This window comes from Lemur catta, chromosome 21, assembly GCF_020740605.2.
Source record: "Lemur catta isolate mLemCat1 chromosome 21, mLemCat1.pri, whole genome shotgun sequence".
NCBI lineage: Eukaryota > Metazoa > Chordata > Mammalia > Primates > Lemuridae > Lemur > Lemur catta.
In genome coordinates, this window is record NC_059148.1 from 8,273,425 (window position 1) to 8,298,427 (window position 25,003).

A 25,003-nucleotide genomic window follows, 5' to 3' on the forward strand; every position below is an offset into this window, starting at 1 on the left:
TTAATAAAGCTAAATTTTTTGCATCTTAAGAAAATAACAGTCTAATTAATCAAAATGGGAATTTTACCTACCGTTGTGTGCTTTGCAGAATAAGCACAAACTATTTACATACCTATAGAGAGTAATATTAATGAAGTTAAATGTACACAACAGATTTTGTCTAAAAGCCAAGAAAAACTTTATAGATACTGACCACAGGCAATGTTCTTGAGATTTATAAATAACAGCTGCCCCTCGAGCAATGTGGGAGGAGCAGGGGTGCCGACCCCCTATGCAGTCAAAAATTCAAGTATAATTTTTGACTCCCCCAAAACTTTACTAATAGCCTACAGGTGACTGGAAGCCTAAATGATAACATGAGCAGCCAATTAACATGTATTTTGCATGTTATATGTAGTGTACACCCTCCACCTCCACTTCTTACCCCATTTCTGGCCCCCCACCCCTCATTCTCACGCTCTACCTAGGCCAGCACTGACCAGTGCAGGGCTGGGGTATCGGAGCTTCGGAGGGGAGGTTTAAAGGTCCTCTAGCAAAGGAGCTGGCTCTGATATCTCTCTCCACCTGCCTAAGGCTGATGATTAACCCAGAGCTTATATAAAGACGGGGTCATCTCTGGGATGGGGAAAGCGCCACCTGCAGCCATGGCCAGCACGCTACACCCTAGCTCCGTGGCTGGAACCCCAGGGCCGCCTGCACTGTCACAGCACCTCCAAAACCCTGCAGACATCGGCCCCTCAGCCAAAGGCTCAGTACAGCAGAGGCAGCCTCTTCCTCTCTGAACCTGGAATGTGTCAGCAGTGGGCTGGATACACAGTGGGTGCTCAGTAAATGTTTCCTTCATAGATCTGCTGACTCATTTTCTAAATAATATAAAGGGAAGGGGGGATTGTCTGGGATGATCGAAGCAGAATAACTACAAGCTTGAAATGAAGTTTTATTTGGGGCACCCAATCAAACATTGCCCTCTTAGGACTGTTTTGTGAAACATTTAAGGCTCAACCAATCCCAAAGCCACAAACCACCTCAATCCCATCCTTTGTCCCCAAATATCTGAATAGTAAAAGCTGATTTTACAGAAAGGTCGAAAAAGTGGGAACAGGAGCAGCACTGCAGGGTTCCACACCCCAGTTCTGTCTTGCCAGGACTGGTGTTCCTCCACGCACACTCAAGAGATCTCTCTTGACCTTTGAGTCATAAGAACAGCAGGCAGGCCCGGTGCAGTGGCTCACGCCTGTAATCCTAGCACACTGGGAGGCCAAGGCAGGAGGATCACTTGAGGCCAGGAGTTCAAGACCAACCAGAGCAAAAGCGAGACCTTCACTACAAAAAGTAGAAAAATTAGCCGAGTGTGGTGGCATGTGCCTATAGTCCCAGCTACTCAGGAGCCTGAGGCAGGAGGATTGCTTGAGCACAGAGTTGGAGGTTGCAGTGAATTATGATGACGCTGCTGCACTCTAGCCCGGGCAACAGAGCAGGACTCTGTCTTTGGGAAAATAAAAGACCAGGAGGCAATGTGCTGGAAAGGGAGATGAATGAGGAGAGGGTCCTATGACTGGAAGGACAGAGAGGAACTCTCTCCTATTCAGCCTCGGGGTCTTTGAAGCTGATTAAAAGGGCAAGAACTAATGGGGGGGGGTCTGGCAGTACTTGGCTAAAGACAGGCTCAAATCAAAGCATTTAGGTAGATAGAACAATGTTTCCCTAAGGCAGCAGTCAATGAGCTTTTCTTTAAAAGACAAAGTTGTAATTATTTTAGGGATTATGGTCCATATGGTCTACTGCGACCACACAACCCTAACATTGTAGGACAAAAGCCGCTGTAGTCAATATGTAGACACGGAAATTTGATTCATGTAATTTCACATTTTCACAATTTCACATTTCACAAAATATTATTCTTATTTAGACTTTTAACCATTTTTTATCCTTCAGAAATGTTAAAAAATAAAAACATTCTTGGCTTATGGGCCTTACAAAAATTAATGACGGGCTGGATTTAGCCCACGGGCCTTAGTTTGCTGACTCCTGTTGTAAAGAGTAGAGATTGAAACATCTCAACATCTATCTGTTTTCAAGAAGTTTGATTTGGATCTTTCAACTCTAATCCTGGTACACTCTCTTGCATGCCAGATGGGCGCCTCTCTCTTTGCCAGTAACATCGGCAGTGGCCACTTCGTGGGGCTGGCTGGGACAGGAGCATCTTTGGGAATCCCCACTGTGACCTTTGAATGGCATGTAAGTGACATCATAGGCTTTTCCCTTTCAATCAAACCATATCCTTCAACTAAACTCATAGTCTTTAGTATGTTTTATGCTGCTTTACCTGAATATCACAGACTGGGTATTGTACAAAGAACAGAGATTTATTTCTTATAGCTCTGGAGGCTGGGAAGTCCAAGGTTGAGGGGCCTGCATCTGGCAAAGGCCTTCTTGCTGTGTTCTCCCATGGGGGAGGGGGGAGGGGAATAGAGCACGGGAGAGAGAGAGAGAGAGAGAGAGAGAGGGAGAGAGAGAGAGAGAGAAAGAGAGAGAGAGAGAGAGAGTTGAACTCACCCTTTTATCAAAAACCCACTCCAACATTAACTAACCCACTCCTTTGATAATGGCTTTAATCCGTTCATGAAAGCAGAGCCATCATGACCTTATCACTTCTTAAATGTCCCACCTCTCAACACTGAGGATTAACGTACCAACCCATGAACTTTGGGGGACACATACAAACCCTAGCATCCATGTATTTTAATCAAACCTATATCCCAGGTTTTTCTGGGAGTCCCTGCAGGATGCACCCCCCCTCTTCAGTTTGATTTCCAGTTTTCCTTCTCCTAGTCCATTCCTGTCTGAGCCTCAGCACCTGTGTGGCCCCATTCTGCCTGGGCCATGTCATTACTCACCTCTAAGCGTTGTCTCGAGCAGATATTCTCCCCAGGAACGCCATTTCTATATGATTCAATCCCTACTTTTGTTTGATCTTCTTGACCATCTTAATTCTCACTTTTATCTCTCTTCCCTGAGCTATGACACGGTGTGTCCAGCCCTGAAGTGGATGCAAGAAATTTTAAAATGTTAAAGCAATGATTCCTTCTCTGGGGGAGCTTCTGTTCCAGTGGGAGAGACTGACGCGCGTTCACCGCGGTGTAGAAAGCGCAGGAGGGGAGCACACACAGCACTGACGAAGCTCACTGGAGGGACGTGCACCGTAGGTGGCATGTGGGCTCGGCACGTGTCAGGGAGCTCCCTGGTGCTGACGCCAGAGGAGGAGGAGAAATTGTCCAAGTGGGGCCTGACCACAGCAGTGACAGTGGAGTAAGGATGAATGATGGGGGGGACAGTAGGTAGAATCTACAGGAGTTTGCAATCGAGCTTCTAATTGTTCTACAGTAGAATCTATGTCCCCCTAATTGGACCCTATGTTCCTTAAGGACAGGGACCACGTCGTGCTTCCACTCATACCACCCCATCATCTAGCACTTGGTGAACAGGCCACCGATGATTCTTGAGTTGCCTGGGGTTGTTCTGTTCTTTTCTTTTACTTGCTCTAGTGCTTTCACGAGCCTGTGTGTACGTATCGGTCAGAGAAGGCTGCTTGTGTGGAAGGAAGTTGGATCACAGTAAAAGGTTAAACCGACCACCCCGGATGGGCTCAGAAAGTGACCTTGAGTCATCAAGAATCCCTGTGCCCCTCCCTTGCTGAAGATTTTCCCCCTTCTTTTACTTCAGTAGCATCAGGGACTCCAGAATGGACCCCGCCTCCAGATATGTCCCATGGCCAGAGTTTAGTTCTGAAAGTGCCGTGCACACCAGAATGAAGCCAGCCTTCAGAGGCACGGACAGAATGACCTATGGCCCACGTGGGTGAGGTTACCCGGCTGCAGGGAACATAGCTACTGCTCTTTTAACCTGCGACCTTGGGCTTCCTTAACCTCTGTGAGGCTCGGGTGCCCCCTGGTGAGGTAAGAATAACCGTGCTTATCTTATCTGCCTCCCCTGGTTGTCGTGAGAGCAGCACCAATAATATATGTGCAGACTCTGTAGGCATTGCATATTCGTGCTAGATTATGTTGTTATCGTTATTATTAATATATGTGCAAGATTTGGGGGGCACTGGGGTATTCTTCTACCACCATTTTGTTTTCATTGCTTTGTCACTAGGTTTAGTATTCCTGCCACTCAAGAAAAATTCCTTTTGACAAAGATTGTATGATGTTCCGGTGGTCCAGCTGGGCTCAGATCTCTTATCTTCTGTCCCCTTTTCACCAGACATCTTTTGCCTCTGATCCATAGAAACAGAAGACAGGAACACACAGTTGCCTGGGGATTGCAGGTGTTTGAGTGGGACAGTATCTAAGCAAATCTTTTTTTTTTTCTTTTTTTGACACAAAGGTCATACAATGACAAGGTCCACAAGCCAAGCCTCTTTAACGTCATGTTCATTTTTTTGTTCTCTTGCAGTCTTCAGTGCCGCTGGTGGTTCTCGGGTGGGCCTTTGTCCCCATCTACATCAGGGCAGGGGTGAGTATCCTCAGGTGTTCCAGGGGAATGTGTCAGCCCTTCATTTCTTCACGCATTCTTTCTGTTCCATCATGAAACCTGGGTGCCCGGCCTTCCCCTGGCCTATTGCTAGAAATATGCAAGAGACAAAGATCAAGTTCCTTGCCTAGAGGGGCTCCCAGTGTAGAACGTGGCTGTGGCCAGGCGAGGAATCAGTGGTGGCCCTGTACAGTGACCACCGTGATAGAGTCAGCCTGGTGCAGGATCACTGATGCCAGGCACCCCTGTGCTTCACGAAAAGCTTCTCAGAGGTGACCTGACTTCAGCTGTGAGGGACAAGAGTCATCTCCATAGGTGGAAAAGTTGGATCACAGAGGATTAGGGAAAACAATATAAGGAACCCGAAAAATCATGAAAGGACTTGGCATATTTGGGGGTCAGGTAAAATTACAGTTAAAATCAAGAGTGTCCAGAGTCCCTCAATCTTGGCACTATTGACATCTTGGGCCAGAGAGTTCTTTGTTGTGGGTGCTGGTCTGCGTGTCACGGGACACTGGGCGGGACCCCTGGGCTCTACCCACTCGATACCAGGAGCACCAGCTATTTTCAGATGTCCCCTGTAGGGGGTTAAAATCTTAAAATCACCATCTTTTAGAAACCATTGCCCTAATGTCACTTGTCCCCAGATGTCTGGGCTTGCATTTACATAAATCCACCAAGTGCTGCCACATTGCTCTTCAGCATGGCTGCAGACAGCTGTCGACTTGCTGATCACTATCGGTGTGAGGGGTCTCACCCATGGCGTTTTCCTTCATTCTAATTTTTGCCATTCTGAGAGTTGTCATTTCTTTGCTTAATTAGGGATGGGCTATACGACAGCTAGAGCGATGCCCCTCAACCCAGGTGTTGCCAACCAATGGGGGCACTGCCCTGTCTCTCTGAGCCTGGTTCATTCCTTCTTCTGCTGGTGCTTAGACCATGGGGTGCTATATCCCAGGGCAATCCTGCCTACTGCCTTGCAGGCCCCCATATATTCACCCTTTGTTCACCCAGGGTTCTTTCTAGTTCCAGACTTGAACAAGCTCTGCTGAAAAATGCTGTCTTTGGTACAAGAACTCACGACACAGAACTCATGGATGTGTTCTTAAATGTGGCTTACCATCTTTCAGGGCTTCCTCCCAGTTTCTGGTCCACCAAGAGTTCCCCTTCTTGTTTTTTTTTTTTTTTTTTTTTTTGAGACAGAGTCTCGCTTTGTTGCCCGGGCTAGAGTGAGTGCCGTGGCATCAGCCTAGCTCACAGCAACCTCAGACTCCTGGGCTTAAGCGATCCTACTGCCTCAGCCTCCCGAGTAGCTGGGACTACAGGCATGAGCCACCATGCCCGGCTAATTTTTTGTATATATATTTTTAGTTGGCCAGATAATTTCTTTCTATTTTTAGTAGAGACGGGGTCTCACTCTTGCTCAGGCTGGTCTCGAACTCCTGACCTCGAGCGATCCACCCGCCTCGGCCTCCCAGAGCTAGGATTACAGGCGTGAGCCACCGCGCCCGGCCTCCCTTCTTGTTTTTGATAATATCACATAAATATTTATTTGACCTCCTTTTGTACAGAGGGAGACTAAATCATGGCTTAATCTGCTATGAAGAAACCAGAAAGCTGCACCTGTTACACTATACATCACAAAGTCAATCTCATACTTCACTGATGATAACCACGGGTTTTTCTCTAAGTAAAGGTTTGATGTGATTCTCTTCCTTTCAATAAAGATAATTAAATAAATATATACCCAAATGTATATTATCAACTTGTTCAATTATCAATTTATTGTGTCATTGTAATTGTGGTTCATTATTTATAATACTATTTTCACCGGACTGCAACATTATTGGTGAAAATAATAAAAATTGTTTGTAGAGTGTCTACTAGGTATTTGATGTTGTAGGTACTTTATCTGTATCTTCATGTTAAACCCCCATTTTATGGATGAGAAAACAGAGATTTGGAGACATTGTCATTTGCTAAAGGTCACACATCTAGAAAACACTGGAACTGGGAAGAGATCCCAAGGTTGTCTGACTCCTACACCTGTGTTCATTCCAGCATTGCCACCTTCCCAGGGACCATGCCTTCCTCACCTCTGCATTCCAGGTGCCATGCACAGTGCTTATCTGCTCATAGGCATTTAGTAAATATTGAGCAATCTGAGTGTGCGGGGCTCTGAAGGTGAATCCCTGTCGATGTCTGTCCCTGCAGGTGATGACCATGCCGGAATATCTCAAGAAGAGGTTTGGTGGGAAGCGACTCCAGATCTACCTTTCCAGCCTCTCCGTCTTCATCTGTGTGGCTTTGAGAATCTCAGTGAGTTCAGTGTCTCCTGGCATTTTAGCTTCAAGAAGTTGCCTGATGGGGCCAGAGTGCTAAGATGAGAGAGCTGGGTGTGTAGACCATCAACAGCCTTTAAAGGGATTGAGCCATACAGATATCTTAAACTCCCTGGGGTCTCTCTAGCAAGTCTTAATGGGGGAAAAAGGAGCTTAAAGACCCTGAGTTCATAGAGTAGTAGACTTTCAAGTCACAAGAGGCTGCAGAGTGTAAATCTACTCTCGCATCAAGGCTATGAAAACATGGAGGTACGGAAAGAACAGAATGTCTCATTCAGGTAACACAGCTACTTAGTGGTGAAGAGGAGGGCTTCTCTGGTCTCCTACTTTTTCCGCTGCACAACCCCCTTTTTATTCTTTCTCAGAGCCAACCCAGGCTTATATTTTCATTTTTAGTTTGATTATCTGTCACATGAACCACAAGTACTTTGTATTTTTTTATATTTTTTTATTGTATCAGAATATTACAGGGCTACAAATGTTTTGGGCACATAAATTGCCTTTGCACCACCCAAGTAAAAGCTACAAGCATGCCCATCCCCCAGACATCGTGCACCACACCCATTAGGTGTGAATTGACCCTTCCCCGCCTCCCCCTCCCACCTGCCCAATCCCCAGTGAATGTTACTTCCATATGTGCACATAGGTGTTGATCAATTAATACCAATTTGATGGTGAGTACATGTGGTGTTTGTTTTTCCATTCTTGTGATAATTCACCTAGAAGAATGGGCTCCAGTTCCCTCCAGGGTAATACAAGAGGTATTAGTTGACCTTTTTTATGGCTGAGTACTACTCCATGGTATACATATACCACGTTATTAATCCACTCATGTACTAATCAGAACTTGGGTTGTTTCCACATCTTCGCAGTTGTGAATTGTGCTACTATAAACATTCGAGTGCAGGTATCTTTTTTATAGAATGTCTTTTTTTTCCTTTGGGTAAATACCCAGCAGTGGTATTGCTGGATCAAAATAATAGTTCTACTTTTAGTTCTTTGAGGTATCTCCATACTACTTTCCATAATATTATTATTCTGACTTTTCTTAAACTTAACCTATTTTGTCTAAGACCACCCCTGTAAAACAGATGTCACAAGTAAGTGTTAAAAAAAAAAACTTAAAAGTTTTTAAAAAGTTACATTCTTTGGAGATAATCAGAGAGGAAAGAAAGGAATTTGGAGATTCAGCAGCACGTGTAGAAAACAAAGACAGAGTAACTCATTTGCTCCTCGTGTGCCAGTGACTAATGAAATAATCTCCTCAAGTTTACAGTCCAGGCAGGTGTCTCAATGTCCATGAGAGAAAAGCTGACTTTTACTGTCGCTCTTCTGTTGAGCTGAGTTGTTGTTGAAAGTGATCCAGCTGCTTAGATTAGACAGCACGAGCCATCCTAATGCAATGTGAGCATTTCCCAGCCCTTACTCCATACTATTGAGCTCTGTGTTAGGATAACAAAGATTCCTGAGCAACAGGAGTTCACCATACGGCTAAGGAGATAACAATTCTACACTTGAAATAATTAGCCTCTTATGACAACACATGCAAAAGTACTAAAATACCTGCTGGACTAGCACATATGGACAAGTGCAGGAGATGCGCTTTGCACACTCAGGAAAGGGGATGGTCCTTTCTGGATGGAATTGGAGGTTGTTCCCATGGAGGGGGCACCTAAACAGTCCCCAGCATGGGAAAGTTAGGAGAGGCAGAGGGAAGCAGAGTAACCCACGGATGTCAGAGGCTTTGTGCCCATATGTTCCTCAAGTGGGTTAGACTTGCTAATCTCCCAGTTCTCCTCTGGTTCTGACATCTACAGCTTTATGGTCCTAAAGAGCATGAACAGGTACTGAGGCAGAATGACAAGTGCCAAAGGGGCCCCCGAGGATTGAAGCTTTTTGAAGTGGAGGGTTCCTGGTGGTGGGCTAGGGATGGGATGTTGGTGAGCTGGGTGGGGGCACAGGGAGGCCAGGAGTGTGCCCGTGCAGGGTCTGTGGTCACCTGGAAAGATTCCCCAGCAGGACTCCATTCTCACGTGCAAGGTTACACTTTAAATGATATTAATAATGTTTGACATGACCTTTTGTGTACTTTTACACTCTGATAACAGCTTCTGTCCTGGTTACTTATTAGACAGATCATTATAAAGAGTTAGGGCAGGACACTTCTCATAGTCCTCTGCCCAGATTTGAAAAAGATCGTCTCGCTCACTGGTTCTCCACCTCTGATGACATAGACAGAGAATCAGTTATAGTCACAGTGCCCTTTATCCCTTAATATTTCAGTTTGTGTTTCCTAAAAAATTGATATTCTTTTAGAAAACCACCTTGCAAATTTTAAAATCAGGAAATTAACTTTGCTGTGAATTATTATCTAATCTAGAGTTCTTACCCAGATATTGACCTTGGTTCCAATACAGTCCTTTGTAGCAAAAGAAAATCCTGGATCATTATAATTCCTCTTTATTATAAGAAATACTTCATAATCATTGTGAGTATAAATAATGCCACTGAACTGTACACTTAAAATGGTTTAAAATGGCAAATTTTATGTCATATATGTTTTACAACAATAAAAAGTCATTGATAATATGTAAGCTACTTACATATAATTTCCAAACCATCAATGTAATGCCTTAATGGTACAATATAATGCCTTAATGGCACTATATAATAGAAACAAAGGTCAAGGAATTCATAATAAGATAAAAGTGTGTTTTAATATGTAAATGACCAGATAGGACTATACGAGAAGTCAAAATGCTGTGGTTCAGTAATCGCCCCTCTATGTAGATCAGTAGAAATGAGACGGCTGTAAATGCAGATGAAGCAGATATGTGTGAGTGGACTCTTTTTCTGAAATCATGAACAGTTTTTTTTGTAAATATCCAATGTTTTTAAAGTACAATCTTCCCTCAATTTATATTTTAATTGTATTCCTGGAAAAGCCCAGTGTGAATTAGGTTGCAGAAAGTACTTCATATTTGTACAGCTGAGTTAGGTTCTAGGCTCAGAAAATCAAGAACAGATTTTTCACCAACACAACTGTCTGGTGGGATGATAAAATGGCAGGCCTTTTTTCAAATCTTAGAGAAAAAAAACAAAACAACCATCTCCTGCTACACCCCTTCTCAGCCCCAAGATCTACAAAGAAACCTAGCCCTAATTCTTCTATGATTCTTTTGGAATTGGCTTCTGTGTTTCTAACTAACATGCTTAGTATGCTATTTCTTAATTTTTAAATTGTTTTGTATAGGTTCTAGAGGGATCTGACTCAAAGGAGGCAGACCCAAGTGGGACCAGCACAAGTTTGTGCTGAGAAAAGGCCCAGGAAGCTGGGAAGCACACATTGAGGACACAGGGGTCCAGGCAGGGCGGGGTGGACTTGATCTTGCATGTGGGGGTCCCTCTGTTGGACCCCACACCTTCTCCCTGGGTGTCTCACCTGCCAGGCTCTACACTTCAGTTAATAATCCTTTTATGTGTTTCTTGTGATTTTACCCTGGCTCTCCCAGTGACCACTTTAAACTGTCCACAATTTTTTTTAGCTCCTGGACCCCTGCTTCTTAGCAGAAAGCTTCACCTCCTACTTTATCTAGAAAAGTTAATCCTGAATCATTCATTTCCCTTCACCCAGATAATCTACATTTGCTCCATCCTTTCCTTCTTCCCACCACTCTGAAGATGAGCCATCTTCCTTTTTGTCAAAGGCAAGCCCTTATCCTGAGCCTGCCCTGATCCTGTCTTCTCAATGTCTCAGGCCACAGGCTTTGTAACTACCTCCATCAACTCTTACCTTTTCTTTCTACAAACTGCCTCCCCACCACCAACATGCTCAAGTGTCTTCCATCCTAACAGTAACCATTGCTTTACTCTGTGCACCCCGTACCTGTTATTCTATTTTTCATCATTACTTTTCTGCCAACAATTATGAAAGAGTAATCTACACAATCCATAGTGCAGACATATCTCCCTTCCCGTTCATTCACTCACTCACATTCCTCTGTATGGTCAGTCCAATAATTGATCCTCTGAAGATGAGATCTGGCTTCTAAGGAGTTCCTGGTTGGATTGCAGAGATGATGTGTGGCTACAGTAACATTAGTCGGAAGTTAACATTGAAGAGCTAACTGATGCTTTGCAGACAAAATGCTGGGGAGAATTCAGACAGGAACCGCCTCACATATACCTTAAATGGTCTACAGCCAGAGAAGTTCTTGGACATGCAGAGCTGGGGTGGAGGGTGGGGCAATATAGGTGTGGAAATCACACAGGCAAGGACCGAGAGTTAGAACCGAGCGTGGCTTTTTGAAAAGAATTGAGTCAAAGGGTCATGTGTTGCAAGTGTTGCAAGGCTGCAAGTGTTGAAGTGGTGGTGCTGTTCTCCAGGGATTTTACCTGGAGATGCTTTCTCTGTTCACAAGTATTTGAGACTCAGAATAAGGTAGAAAGCTGGGATCCCAGGCAGCAGTTCATACTTTACCCAGGCTTACCCCTGCATGACTATACAGAGGGACGCTAAAGTGGATTTGGCCCAAAGCCTTCATTTTATAGCTGCTCAGGCTGGAACCCAGTCAGCAGAAATCACTTGTCTGAGTTTACATTGGGAATTCGTTTCAAAGCCAGTACAGAGCCCAGTTTTCCTGTCTATCAGTACAGAAGTCTTTATTTTATGTATGTATAGTAGTATACACACCACAAAAGTGCCAAAACGTAAAGGGACATGTCCATCAATTATCAAAACATGAACACCCACATAATCAAGAAGACCCTCATGGCTCCTACAAACATTTCTCCCTCAGAGATAGTTACCCCCAAAGAGAACTATCACCTTAATTTCTAACACTTTAATTTAGTTTTGCCTCTTGAATTTTATATAAATGTAACCAAACATTATACATTCTTCTGTTTCTTGTCTCTTTTTGATCAGTATTGTATTTGTAAGATTCATCCATATTATTGATGCAGTTGCTCATTTTCATTGCTATAGAGTATTGACATTGTATAACTATACCAAATTTGTTTATTTGTTCCACTATTAATGAACAAATATATGGTTTCTTCCTTTTGGCTATTATGAATAATGATACCATGAACATTTTGTCTACATGTCTCTTAGTATTCTTGAGCATGCATTTCTATACATTCAAGGAGTTTAATTGCTTGGCCATATGGTATACAGTCATGCACTGCATATGATGTGTCAGTCAATGACAGACCACATATATGAGGGTGGTCTGAAGCATAATGGGGCTGAAAAATCTCTATCACCTAGTGACATCGTCCTAAGGAATTGACTAATGAGTAGGTGTTCAGACTGGAACAGGAACACATAGCTGAAGGAGAAGCAAGAGAAAAGGAAACTGCAGGAAAAGAAATAAAAAACCCCTGGGGAAAATTCACAGTGAAGGATTTAGCAAAAGCTTTTGCATACCTCAAGCTCCTTAAAAAGTGTGAAAACATGAATTCCCAATACCAAATGGCTTTTATTAATAGATGTGCATGGTACAGTATCTGCTTATAAGCAAATCTATGATTGAAAGAAAGAAAAGGAAAGAAAGAAGGAAGGAGGGAGGGAGGGGGAGAGAGACAGAGAAGAAGAAAGAAAGAAAAGAAAGGAAAGAAAGAAGAGAAAGATAGAGAGAGAAAGAGAAAGAAAGAAAGAAGGGAGGGAGGGAGGAAGAAACCAAGCAAACCACTATGGATATATTTCTGAAAAGAATGACACCTCCTCAAAAAGAGCTTCAGACGGGTCCTTCAGGAGGTATTCCAGAACAAGGCACTGTTATCATAGTAGATAATAGCTCCATGATTTCCCTTTGGATGAACAGAAGTCCCTAATTTTGATGCTGTCAAATCTAGCAATCTTTTCTTTAATGGTTGGTTCTTTTCATGGAAGAAATCTTTCCCTATCCCAAAGGCAAGAGGAAATTCTACTATTGTAACCTCTCTTCTTTCTTCTTTCTTTCCCTTCCTCCCTTCTCTCCTCTCCTCAACTCTTCTCTCTCCTCCCCTCCCCTCTCTTTCTCTTTCTCCTCCTCCTCATTGTTTTCTCTCTCTCTCTCTCTCACTTTCTATCTCTCTCTCAGGTTTTTAACCAGCTGAAACTCTTACATATATCGCTGCCCTTTAACACCAAAGAATTCAATGTAAATTTCCACCTAGATTTAACATTCATTGATGATTTTACCTGATCCAATGATTTTTACCTGATCCAATCTTTACTATGGCAGTTGCAAAACCATGGTTTTCTGAATCAAGCACTCCCTTTATAATCCTATTCCTAGGAATAGGGATGACTTCTTGCAAAACCACAATAGCATTATCAACTTTGGTAAATGTAACAGCGATGCAATAATTTTATCTAATCTACCATTTAAATGCCACTTTTGCCAATTGACCCAGCAATATCCTTTTTGCATCTGTTCGTGTCCAGTACAGGATGCAGTCTAGTGCCAGGTATTACATTTAGTTATCACATGTCTTTAGACTCTTTTCATCTAGAACATTCCCACACCCTGTTGTTGTCTTTAATGACATTAACATTTTTGAAGAATAGCGCCCCACCCCACTCTCCTTAATATAACAATCTTCATTTTGGATTTGTCTGATATTTCCTCATGGTTGGGCTTGGATTATGCATTCTTGGCTGGAATACTACATCAGCAATGTTGTATCCTACTGAAAAGTATCCTATCTGGAGGCACCTCAATGGTGATGTTAATTTTGATCCTCTGGTCAAGGTTTTGCCCAATTTCTTCGCTGTATATTTATTGTTTTATTTTCCCCCTGTAACTAATAAGCAGTCTGTGATGAGATACGCAGAATCATTTAAATATCCTGTCTCTCTTCAAAATGTCCCACTAGATTTAGCATTTGTAGACATACCTGATCCAGTCTTTACTATAATGGTTGCCAAATGACAATTTTCCAACTCTTGCACTCCCTCCACAGTTGCCAGTCAGCATTCAGCATGCTGCTAAGGGCAAAAGCCCTCCCTTCCTCACTACCTATCTATCCGTCACTGATGTGGCCTCATAAATTCCTACTCATTATTGATTTACAAACAATTATTATATGTAATTATTTTGATGCTCATATCATACCAGATTTGGCCAGTGGGAACTCCTCAGACTAGCTCCTGTGTAAAGAATGTGAAATGCTCTCATCCTTTTGTTGAGCAGTTACTTAAATTCTGGCATAACAAAATGTTCTAGGCTCATCTTGTACCAACCATGTTCTGGGCTTGAAATCACCCATTTTTCTAGGAGCACCCTGGCTCCTTTAAATGTAGAAGGGTATTAGGGACCCAAGTCTGGAGGCTAAGTGTGCTCATTGGATTGTCTTTGTTTCTTGGCTTTTTCAACAGAGAGAATTAGGCAATATATGCACATATACACACATATAAATATACATATATATACATATATATATACACATTCATACATATACATTATGGTGCAGCTATACACCTACATACACATATTTTAGAAATTATGAGTTCACGCTAGTACCTCCAATTACAATCCATCTTTATGGAGTTTTTATTTTATTGCCTATAGGATATAGAAGAGAGAATGAAAATCACTGCTGAGGCTTTATGTAAGATATTGCAGTAGGGACATCCAAGTGGTATCTTAAAGGACAAGTAGGAGTCTACCAGGAAAAGAAGGCATAGGAGGGGGGGGCGGAGAGTGGACACTGGAGAAGAGAAACCAGCAGCCTGAAATCCATTATTTTTCCCACCTGGACTGTTCCCTTTTTAGGCAGACATATTTTCTGGAGCCATATTCATCAAGGTGGCCTTGGGATTGGACCTTTACCTGGCAATTTTCATCCTCTTGGCTGTTACTGCTCTTTATTCCATCACTGGTGAGTCTTTTGCATATTTTGCCCAGTCATTGCTGCCTTCTGCTAATCTTATCCCCACCTGCAATTATCAACTTCAGTGTTAGCCTTGTCACTGCCGAGGTAAGGACACCATTTCATTCCCACTGTGAGAGTCAGGCACAGCATGGGAAACACAGCTAGAGCAAATAAAACAGAATCTTCCTTATCAGATATGAGCACCTTGATGGAGGAAAACAATGTGGTGGCTGGGATGGGGAACGGGGTGGTTTGGTTCAACTCTGTGTTTGGTGCCCAGATTGGCATTTAGAATTCAGCATATCATCTACATGGAAGGCTGGATGAAACAGCAGCTCAGACATGAGGCTGGCAAATGCAAGTTAAAGTTCAAATGAAGACAGGGTGCCATGGAGTGGCCTTGGGCTGTGAATGGTGCAGTCGGGTGAGGAGTACTGGAGCAGTGGGTTGGTGGGGGGGAAAAGGAGTGTGGCAATAGTCCAAGCAGGCTCTCATAAACTAGGTGTGTCCATGCAGTTCACTATACCAGCTAAGTTGGGAAACATAAAGGATAATAGCTAGAAAAATCAAGACAGTTCTGGAACCATTTTCATACATCAAATAGTAAACCTAAAATAAATGACAGAGAGACTGACTCTCTAAAACTAAGAGTTGATTCAGGAACAGCAAGGGGGTGCAATCTAGGATAAGCATGCTCTGGTGGACCATAGGCATATCCAAGGGGGTTGGGGCAAGAAAAAACTTTTAAAGACAAAGAGGGAGAATCCACATAAGCTATTTTGAAACAAAGACCATCCGTTACAGACCATGCCACTACAGTTAGTGGCACTTGTTCATTGGTGGTACTGGCTGTTGATAGGAGAAGGTCTTCATAGAAGTGGCTTAACTGGAAAGTTCCAGTTGGAATAATTCTTTGTAACAGGCATAGGTGCATGACAGTCCTGTTTTCAACATCAGCCTTATTTCCTCAAGACACTCTCATAAAGGAAATATCTTGTCAACTGAGAGTCTAGTAAGTCTAGGATTGAAAGAGAAGTTGGGGGTTTCTTTGTACAATATTGCAGCAAAACACAAATCAATTACCATACCTCATATTTAATTAATGAAACAATGATATGTTCCAACACTAAAGTGGAAATGGTTTTGCTAGTTTTTTTAGAGCAGGGATATTGTTCTAAATGGGAGTGACTTGAGAGATTGTAAAGGAAACTTTAATAGTATTAAATTTTTTGCCTTTTCGCTACCTAATACTCAAAAACTCACATAATGATGGAATTCTGAAACTTTGAATCAGGGAAAGGCAAGAGAAATAGGAGAACCGATGAAAGACACAAGTACTAAGGAGATTATGATGCCAAAACAAGTTTGTGGCTCAGCCCAGGGTTTTTGATATGTTTTCTGTTGAGTCATTTCCAGCATTTGGGTGGAGGGGAACCCAAAGATGAAGGCAAATGCATGAGTACACATGGATAAAATGCCCTGGTTCTTTTTTTCCCTCTCTCAACAGGGGGCTTGGCCTCAGTGATTTACACAGACACCCTCCAGACCATCATCATGCTGATTGGGTCTTTTATTCTTATGGGTTTTGGTAAGTGAAGACAGCATGTGCAGTGCCCAAGGGTCGGAAATCATGGGACTTGTTCCTGTTCAGTCTGTCTACTTTTTACTGCTGCCTCCCAGGTCTACATGGCCACACTGTCCAAATATTTCTATAATTCCCATCACTGAAATGTCTACCTGATTTCTTCCTTGCTATATTATTTCAGCATGAGGAAATCGGGGAACAATTTACTTCATTCCTCAAGGCCACATATGGCCCTCCAGATCCCTTGACTGAATCCAAACTTCAAACCCCTTTACTAAAAGGATTTGTTCTGTAAAATTTGGATTCAGTCAAAAGGCTGCACTCAAGGATCCAGAAGGTCAGATGTGGCCCCAAGTCTGCAGGTTCCCCACCCCGATGAAAATGTCCAGAAGAATTTTACCTGGGTTTTCTTCTAGTTGTTTTATAGTTTCAAGTTTTACATTCAAGTCCTCAAACCATCTGGCATTGATTTTTTTATATGGTGAGAAACAGAGGTCCAGTTTCATTTTTCTGCATATGGCAATTCAATTTTACCAGCACCATTTATTGAAAGGGGTGTCCTTTCCCCAGTGTATATTCTTGTTGACTTCATCAGAGATTAGTGGGCCGTAAGTATGTGGCTTCATTTATGGGTTCTCGATTCTGTTCCATTGATCTATGTGTCTGTTTTTATGCCTGCGCCATGCTGTTTTGGTTACTACAGCCTTGTAGTACTATATAATTTGAAGTCAGGCAGTGTGGTACCTCCAGGTTTGTTCTTTTTGCTCAAGATTGCTATGGCTATTCAGGCTCTTTTTTGGTTCCATGTGAACTTTGTAATTGTTTTTTGTAATTCTGTTAAAAAATGATGTTGTTATTTTGATAGGGATTGCATTGAACCTGTAAATTGCTTTAGGCAGTATAGTAATTTTAACAATATTAATTCTTGTTAATTAGGATGTTTTTTCCGTTTGTTTGTGTCATCCAAAATTTCTTTCATCATTGTTTTGTAGTTTTCCTTGTAGAGCTCTTTCACTTCCTTGGTTAAATATATTCCTAAGTTGTTTTTGGTTTTTTTTTGGTTTTTGGTTTTGTTTGTGTGTGTGTGTGTGTGTGTGTGTGTGTGTGTGTGTGTGTTTGCAACTATTGTAAATGGGATTGCCCTCTTGATTTGTTTCTCAGCAAGACCATTATTGGTATAGGAATGCTACTGATTTTTGTACATTGATTTTGTATCCTGAAACTTTACTGAATTCATTTATCAAATCAAAGAGTTTTCTGGTGGAGTCTTTAGAGTTTTCCAGATATGAGATCATATCTCCTCATTAGCATAGTGGTAAAAGAGAAAAAAAAGAAGAAAACAGATATAAAATCATAACTTCAGCAGGCAAGAGTAAGTTGGCTTCTCCTTTTCCAATTTGGATGTCTTTCACTATTTTCTCGTGCCTGATTGCTCTAGGGTGAGGACTTCCAGTACTGTGTTGAATAAGAGTGGCGAAAGTGAGCATGCTTGTCTTGTCCCAGTTCATAGGGGGAATGCTTTCAACTGTGGGTGGGCAGTTGCCATCTTGGGGTCCACAGCCTAGCAGCTGCGGAGCCATAGGGTGCCCGGCGGATCCCTAGGTGGCTCCCTCCCCTAGCCTATGGATCCTCTCTAGGAGCTCCGCCCTGGTGTGAACCCTGAGTGCTTCCCCAGTCCCGAGAGTGTGGAGCGTGGACCTTGGGGACATTGGGGCGGGGCAGACCATTGCCCCAGGGACCTGCAGCAGCTTAGGCACTGCACGAGCAAGGGCACTGCCCCCTCCCCCTAGCCACTGTCTTTCACTCGAAAGAGGAGAGGCAGAAACCACCCCTTGAGAGGAAGAGCCAAAAAAAAAAAAAAAAAAAAATGAGAGAGACTTTTTGCCTGCAACTAGTGTGAATCCTGGCTACTAACTGAAAGTCGACAGCACTGTAACTTAACTCATCAAACTGGTCTTAGGCCAAATCAATCCTCTGGGGCTGGACCCATCAGGAGCAGCCCCCCAACTGAGGGAGAAAAACTCTAAACAATACACAGCAGGCTCCCCCTAGTGACAAAGGAAGCAACACACCTAGACTGTTTCACAGCCTAAGAACAGAGTACAAGGCGTGCTGCTATCCAGACTAAAGCTGTGAGAAGAGATCTAACGATTGATCCAGATGGGAAGGGCTCAGCGAAAGAACACGGGGAGTATAAAGAATCAAACGGAAATCTCTCCCCCAAAGAGGAATACCAGCTCTCTACCAATTGACACAAACCAGATCCAAAAATCCAACATGTCACAGGAATAATTTCAAATATGAATTATAAACAAGTTGAATAATATACAAGAAAAAATGGATAACCAACACAAAGAAAACACAAAAAAAATCCAGGATTTGGAAGAAAAATTCACTAAAGAAATCGAAATATTGAAGAAAAATCAAACTGAACTCCTGGAAATGAAGAGTCTATTCAGGGAGCTACAAAACACAGTGGAAAGTCTCAAGAACAGGGCAGATCAAACAGAAGAAAGAATATCAGAGATTGAAGATAACACTTTCCAATTAAATAAGTCAGTCACAGAGATAGACCAAAGAAATAAGAGAAAAGATCAGAGTCTACAAGAAATGTGGGATTATGTGAAGAAGCCTAACGTGAGAGTTTTCGGCATTCTTGAGGGTGAAGAAGATAATAAGCAAGGTTTGGATAAGCTATTTGAAGACATAATTGAGGAAAATTTCCCAGGCCTTGCTAAAACACCAGATATACAGGTTCAAGAAGCTCAAAGAACCCCCGGGAGATTCATACCAAATAGGAAGACACCACGTCACGCAATCATCAGACTGACCAAAATATCCACTAAAGAGACCCTTCTCTGAGCTGTAAGGAGAAAGAAACAAGTAACATATAAAGGAAAGCCCATCAGAATTACGCCAGATTTCTCAACTGAAACCTTACAAGCAAGAAAATTTAACATCTTTTCATGATAAAAACCTTCAAGGAACTAGGCATAGAAGGAACATTCCTAAAAATAATAAAGCTTATATCTGACAAACCTACAGCTAACATTATACTGATGGGGAAAAGTGGAAAGTGTTTCTTCTAAGATCTGGAACAAGACAAGCATGCTCACTTTCACCACAGTCATTCAGCATAGTACAGGAAGTCCCAGCCGGAGCAATCTGGCAAAAGAAAGAAATAAAAGTCATTCATATTGGAAAAGAGAAAATCATGATATCTCTGTTTGCTGATGATATGATCTTATATTTAGAAAAACCAAAAGACCTCACCAGAAAACTCTTAGATTTGATAAATGAATTAAGTAAAGTTGTGAGATACAAAATCAATATACAAAAATCCATAGCATTTCTATATATCAATAACTATCTAGCTGAGAAAGAAATCAAGAAGGCAATCCCATTTACAATAGGTACAAAAAAAATACCTAGGAATAAATTTAACCAAGGAGGTGAAAGATCTCCACAAGAAAAACTACAAAACACTGATGAAAGAAACTGAAGAGGACACAAATGAAAAAAGACCCAATCCATGCTCATGAATCATGAGAATCCTGGTGGGATCAGAGACACTGGCTACTGCTCCAGGAAGCTCTCCTTTGAGTGCAGCATTCACTTCTTGCATCCCAAGGGAGTTGAGCCACACCTGGAGGAGGATGACCTGGTACATGGCTCAGCAGTTCTGTGTCCAGCAGAAACCCAGGCAGGTGACAAGGGGGCCCCAAATACAAGGTTCCTCCACACAGGGCCCATGCAAGAAGTAGGCTTGCTAGGGTCAGAGGCAGCCTTGATTGCAGGGGTGCTGGGCCCTTGACTTGAAATTAGGGGTTTCTTCTTGGGCAGACCCCTAAGGATGTGGCTAAAAGTAGGGGCAACAGTGCCTCCAAACACAGAGATATTCATCGTGCTGGTTCCCACACTCACCATGGGGGTGTCCTGGCCAGGAGAGTTCCAGCTCTTCAAGCCCAGGCTTCCCCCATAGCTTGTGTGGTGCTTGGGGCCCCTCTTCTTTCTGCTGTAGTGCTGAGTGCTCCAAAGGCAGGGCTCAGATCTAGGGCTGCCTCACTGCTCTCAAAGCCCACTAGTGTTGGTGAAACCATGGATCTCAAGGAGGGTGGGCTTGTGCTGCCCAGAATTGAGCAGAGATGCCAAATATTTGGTAAATATTGGTTTCAGGGCTGGGTGTGTAGGTGGCAACTGCAAAGCCAGAGGCAGTGCATGAGTCAGGGGAAAAAATACAGTTTTGGTGCCAGCAAAGGCTGGCTGGGTGCTGGCATTGGTGCTGTAGGTGGAATTTGTGGGTAACAACCCCCCTAAATCTGAGCATGTTGTGCTGCCCCAGGCTGGGTGACCTGGACAAGAGGTCGGGGAGAAGAGGCTGGAGCTGAAGCTACCAGGTCTTCAAACTGGAGAGAACTGTCAAAGGCAGTTTCAAGGCCTGCTCAAATGCACATGTCGAAGCTCTAATCACCAACATGATGGCATTTGGAGGCAGGGACTTTGGGAGGTGATTAGATTTAGATAAGGTCATGAGGGTGAATCCCCCCCGTGATTAGTGCCCTTATAAGAAGGAGAAGAGGAGACACCAGAGTTTTCACTCTGTCCTCCAAGTGAGGACTAACAAGAAGGCGGCCACCTGCAAACCAGAAAAGGAGTCCTCACCAGGAACCAAATCATCAGGCACTTTGGTCTGGCATTTCTAATCTCTAGAACTGTGGACAAAGTTTCTGTTGTTGAAATCACTAAGTCTATGTCATTTTTTTACAGCAGCCTCAGCGAACTAAGGCAGTCACTCTGAGAAGGTGATAATGTAAGAAAACCCCAGTACCCGTGTAGTCCACAAAATGCTCAGGCTGCCATAACAAAATCACATAGATTGAGGAGGATCTTGATTTTTTGGGAATAGTTTTCAGGAAGAGTGGTATTAGTTTTTCTTCACACATTTGGTAGAATTTGGCTGTAAATCTATCCAGTCCTGGGATTTTCTTTGTTGGGAGACTTTATTACTGATTCAATCTCATTATTGTTCTGTTCACGGTTTCTACTTCTTCCTGGTTCAAACTTGGTAGGTTGCATGTTTCCAGGAATTTATGTATTTCCTTTTGCTATCTAGTTTGTAAGTGTATAGTTCTTCATAATAGTCTCTGATGACATTTTATATTTCTGTGGTGTCCATTGTAATGTCTCCTTTTTCATTTCTAATTTTGTTTACTTGGGACTTATCTCCTGTTTTCTTGGTTGGTCTCACTAGTAGTTTATCAATTTTGTTTATCTTTCAAAAAACCAACTTTTCATTTTGTTAATTATTTTTATTTTTTACTCTCTGTTTTATTATTTCTACGCTGATTCGGGAATTCCCTGCCCAGCAATGTTTTCTGGAGGCACATGCCAGTGGGTTAGACAAGGAGGCCGGACTCCCTGCCCTCTGGACTGGAGTTGGTTGCTGGAAACACGGTGGGGAGGTGTGTGGGTTGGACTCGGGTGGTGAGGAAGCATGCATGGACAGACCTGACAGTATAATACTGTGGGATTCTGGGAGGTGGGGCGCTGAGACAATGCCCGCCCCCATCCCCGCTCCCCCCCCCACACAGGAAAACCACCGTGTTTGACAGGAGCAAGTTCTGCATTGAGGAGGAGCCCACCTCTGGGAGCCATGGAAACCAGGCACATCTTATTCAGGCACTGGGGCAGACCTGGAGCAGCAGCCCCTCTCCCACCCATTCCAACCAGGAGAGCAGTTCATGCCAAGAATTTGGCAACTACTCCCTCTCCCCACTGGGTGCATAACTGCAGGCTGAGTCATCCACAGAGAGTATGGTCCACACTTCTTCCTTTGTGGACTTATAGTGGACCCAGGGTGTCCAATTTTGGAGTGCCCCGCCTGCCGGTGTTTCATAGAGAGGCACCCAAGCGGGGCAGGCACGCAGGCCAGGGGGAGTGTGAGAGCTGGACAGTCAGATTGTGAATCTCAGATGGCCCCATCTCCACAAGCAGACTTTCCGGCTGAGCAGGGTCACTTCAGCCCCTCCCTGGCAGCTTTCCCCAGAAGCTGGGAGCAGACCTTTGAGCCCTGTAGAAATAGTTACCTTACCAGCTTTTGTGGAGCCTGAGGGCAAGTCCACCCAACCCTGCCCCGCCCAGCCTGACTCCCCCACCAGCCTCTACTGTGGCAGAGAATAAGGACAAGCCTGGAAGTTCCAGGGCCCCACCCACCACCTGGGGCATTAGGTGCTCCTCCCGAGAGTAGGGCCAGTCACAAAAACAACACGCAGCCTGTTCCTTCTGGCAATCGCCATCTACTGACACGGAGGTCAGCTTGCACAGCCCTTTATGACATTTACTGACTCAGTGGTACAGGATGAGATCGATGATCGATTCTAATGCACAAGCGCCCCCTCCTGTCTCAGAGATTAAACTGGTTGTGCCAGTAGGATTCACAGTGCTAGTTAGAACACACGCTGGGGAAAGAGCAAGGATTTCCAAGGCCTCCATCCTCTCTCATGAAAGAGAGACAAGGACTCTGTCCACACCCACAGCTCAGCACTGCTAGAGCATACAAGCAACTGAGAAAAACCATTACACTAAGGATTATCCATAACTAAGGCATCTGTCAGGAACATAGATCGCCATCAGAGCACTCACAAACAAAGCCAAAGGTTCTTACCCAACATAAGCTACAAACAGCACCATATGAGGTTGGGGAGGGGAGGATAGGGAGCCTCATCTAAGCAAGAGAAAATCCAAAACTATCTACGGCCATACCACCCTGAACACCCCCGATCTCGTCTGAATAGGATTTTTAAAACTTTTACTTCCATCACTTCTTCTAGGTGGTTTCTTTAATATTTAAAAGAACTAATGATTTTAATGTCCATTCTGGAATCTATGATATATTGCTATCTTTAATATTTACCTAAAATAATGCTCTAAATTTTTAAAACCAGAAATGTGGCCTAAAGACCATGAAGTATAAATGCTAAGGCAAAAAAAAAAATGACTATATAGAAAACAGAGTTGGTTAAAAACATGAAACAACTGGATTTTAATGGCAAAAAATAAAATACAACTTTAGTAACTGTGCATATTAGAGATTAGTCACAGGTGGCAGTGACTGTTCCCTCCTGGAACAGAATCAGCGAGGGTTGCTGAGTCTTCACAGCCTGAAAGCTGGACCCTGAAACAAAAACAGGCACATGTCATGAGTGAGGAAGGAGGACAGAGGATCACCCCACATGCTGGTTTGAACTCTAATGAATCTGAGGAGAGTGAGGAGGAGCAGCAGGAGAGGAGCCCAGGCCTTGATGGGGATGTGCCAAGGACACTCTGGCCACACAGCTGGTGCTGCCTCTGTGGTGGCCTTTTATCTCCCCTCAGTTCCCTGGGGGCAGAGTTTCTTTCTGGGTGGTGCTTTATTCCAGTCTGAGCCCTTTCCCACCCACAACCACACTGTTCTGTGTCCCCAGGCCCAGTTGTGGCTCCAGTGTCAGGAGGCTCTGGTGAGTGTGAGTTCTGAGTGTTTCCCTGGGCAGGAAGCACCTGCTGTGACCTCCAACCCAGGCCAGTGAACAGGGACCCAGGGCCCATTGAACTTGAACTTGCTTCTGGCCTTGCTCACCCATTAGCACACCTGTACTACCCTGGTGACCCCCTCCAGACAATGCTAATGGTGGTGAGTGCTATGCAGACTGAAAGGTCACCTTTATCTTCTAATAAATAAATGTTGTTTAATCTATTGAACATTTCTACTTTGCTTGCCCGGTCAAAGCAGCTTCACTATTTTTTTATGTCTTTAGCTAATTCTTATTAGTAATTATTGTTCTCTGGTTATGCTAAATAGCTTCCCACATCTCTGGAATAATATTTAGGTGTTACCTGTCCCTGAGTCCACACAGTGAGATTTTACTTTCTCTATCATGATATTCAGCCCTCTAATTTCTATTTTGTGTATGCATAACTCATATTTCATTTCTGAATATTTCTCATTTTCCATTTGTGAAAAAGTGTCTATTATTGCTCATCATAGTGATTTTATGATTTCCTCCCTAAAATGTCTGTCACAGAACTCCAGTAACTCCAGCATCTCAGTGTTGGTGTCTATTGATTGTCTTTCCTCAGTCAACAGGTGATTTTTCTGGATCTTGTTATGATGTGTGATTATTTTTATTGTATCGTGGGCATTTTAGAAGTTATATTATGAGACTTTGGGTCTTATTGAATCTTCCTGTGGTCCTGGATCCTCCTGTGGAGTGCAGCACAAGGGCCAGGGTGTGTGGTCGGCTTCCCACTGGCCGCAGCAAAGTGGAGCCCTGACTCTCAGTGCTTTGGTGCTGCTGACTCCTTCCTGGCGAGCATGGGCTGTGATTGATCCTGACTCCTTGCTTCCAAGTGAGGTACAATTCATTGTGCCTGTGTCACCTCCATCCCCATCACTGTGGCCACTGTGCCATGAACATTTAGGCAATGACTGGACTGTCTGGAGAAAGATGCTGACAGATACACAATGAAAGGGACATCCTTACTCCATGAGTATAAAAGAACATCCTAACTCCATGAGCATTTGTTTGCAATGTGAATGTTCACATTGCAAACAAATATCTTCTTGGTTTTTGTCCATTTAGAGAGTTTCCTCCCTTATACCACTTCTCCAGACCTCCTTGTCACCAATTTCCAACTATGTCCC

General features: G+C 43.4%; 1 protein-coding gene across 1 annotated transcript; it reads left to right on the top strand.

Moving 5' to 3' along the window:
• Positions 1-644: 644 nt before the first annotated feature.
• LOC123626220 (solute carrier family 5 member 4-like) lies at positions 645-17,888 on the top strand. Its single transcript, XM_045535111.1, has 7 exons — positions 645-752; positions 2,134-2,238; positions 4,456-4,515; positions 6,748-6,852; positions 14,639-14,744; positions 16,246-16,326; positions 17,827-17,888. The coding sequence occupies exons 1-7, from the start codon at positions 645-647 to the stop codon at positions 17,886-17,888; spliced, it is 627 nt and encodes a 208-aa protein (XP_045391067.1).
• Positions 17,889-25,003: the final 7,115 nt, after the last annotated feature.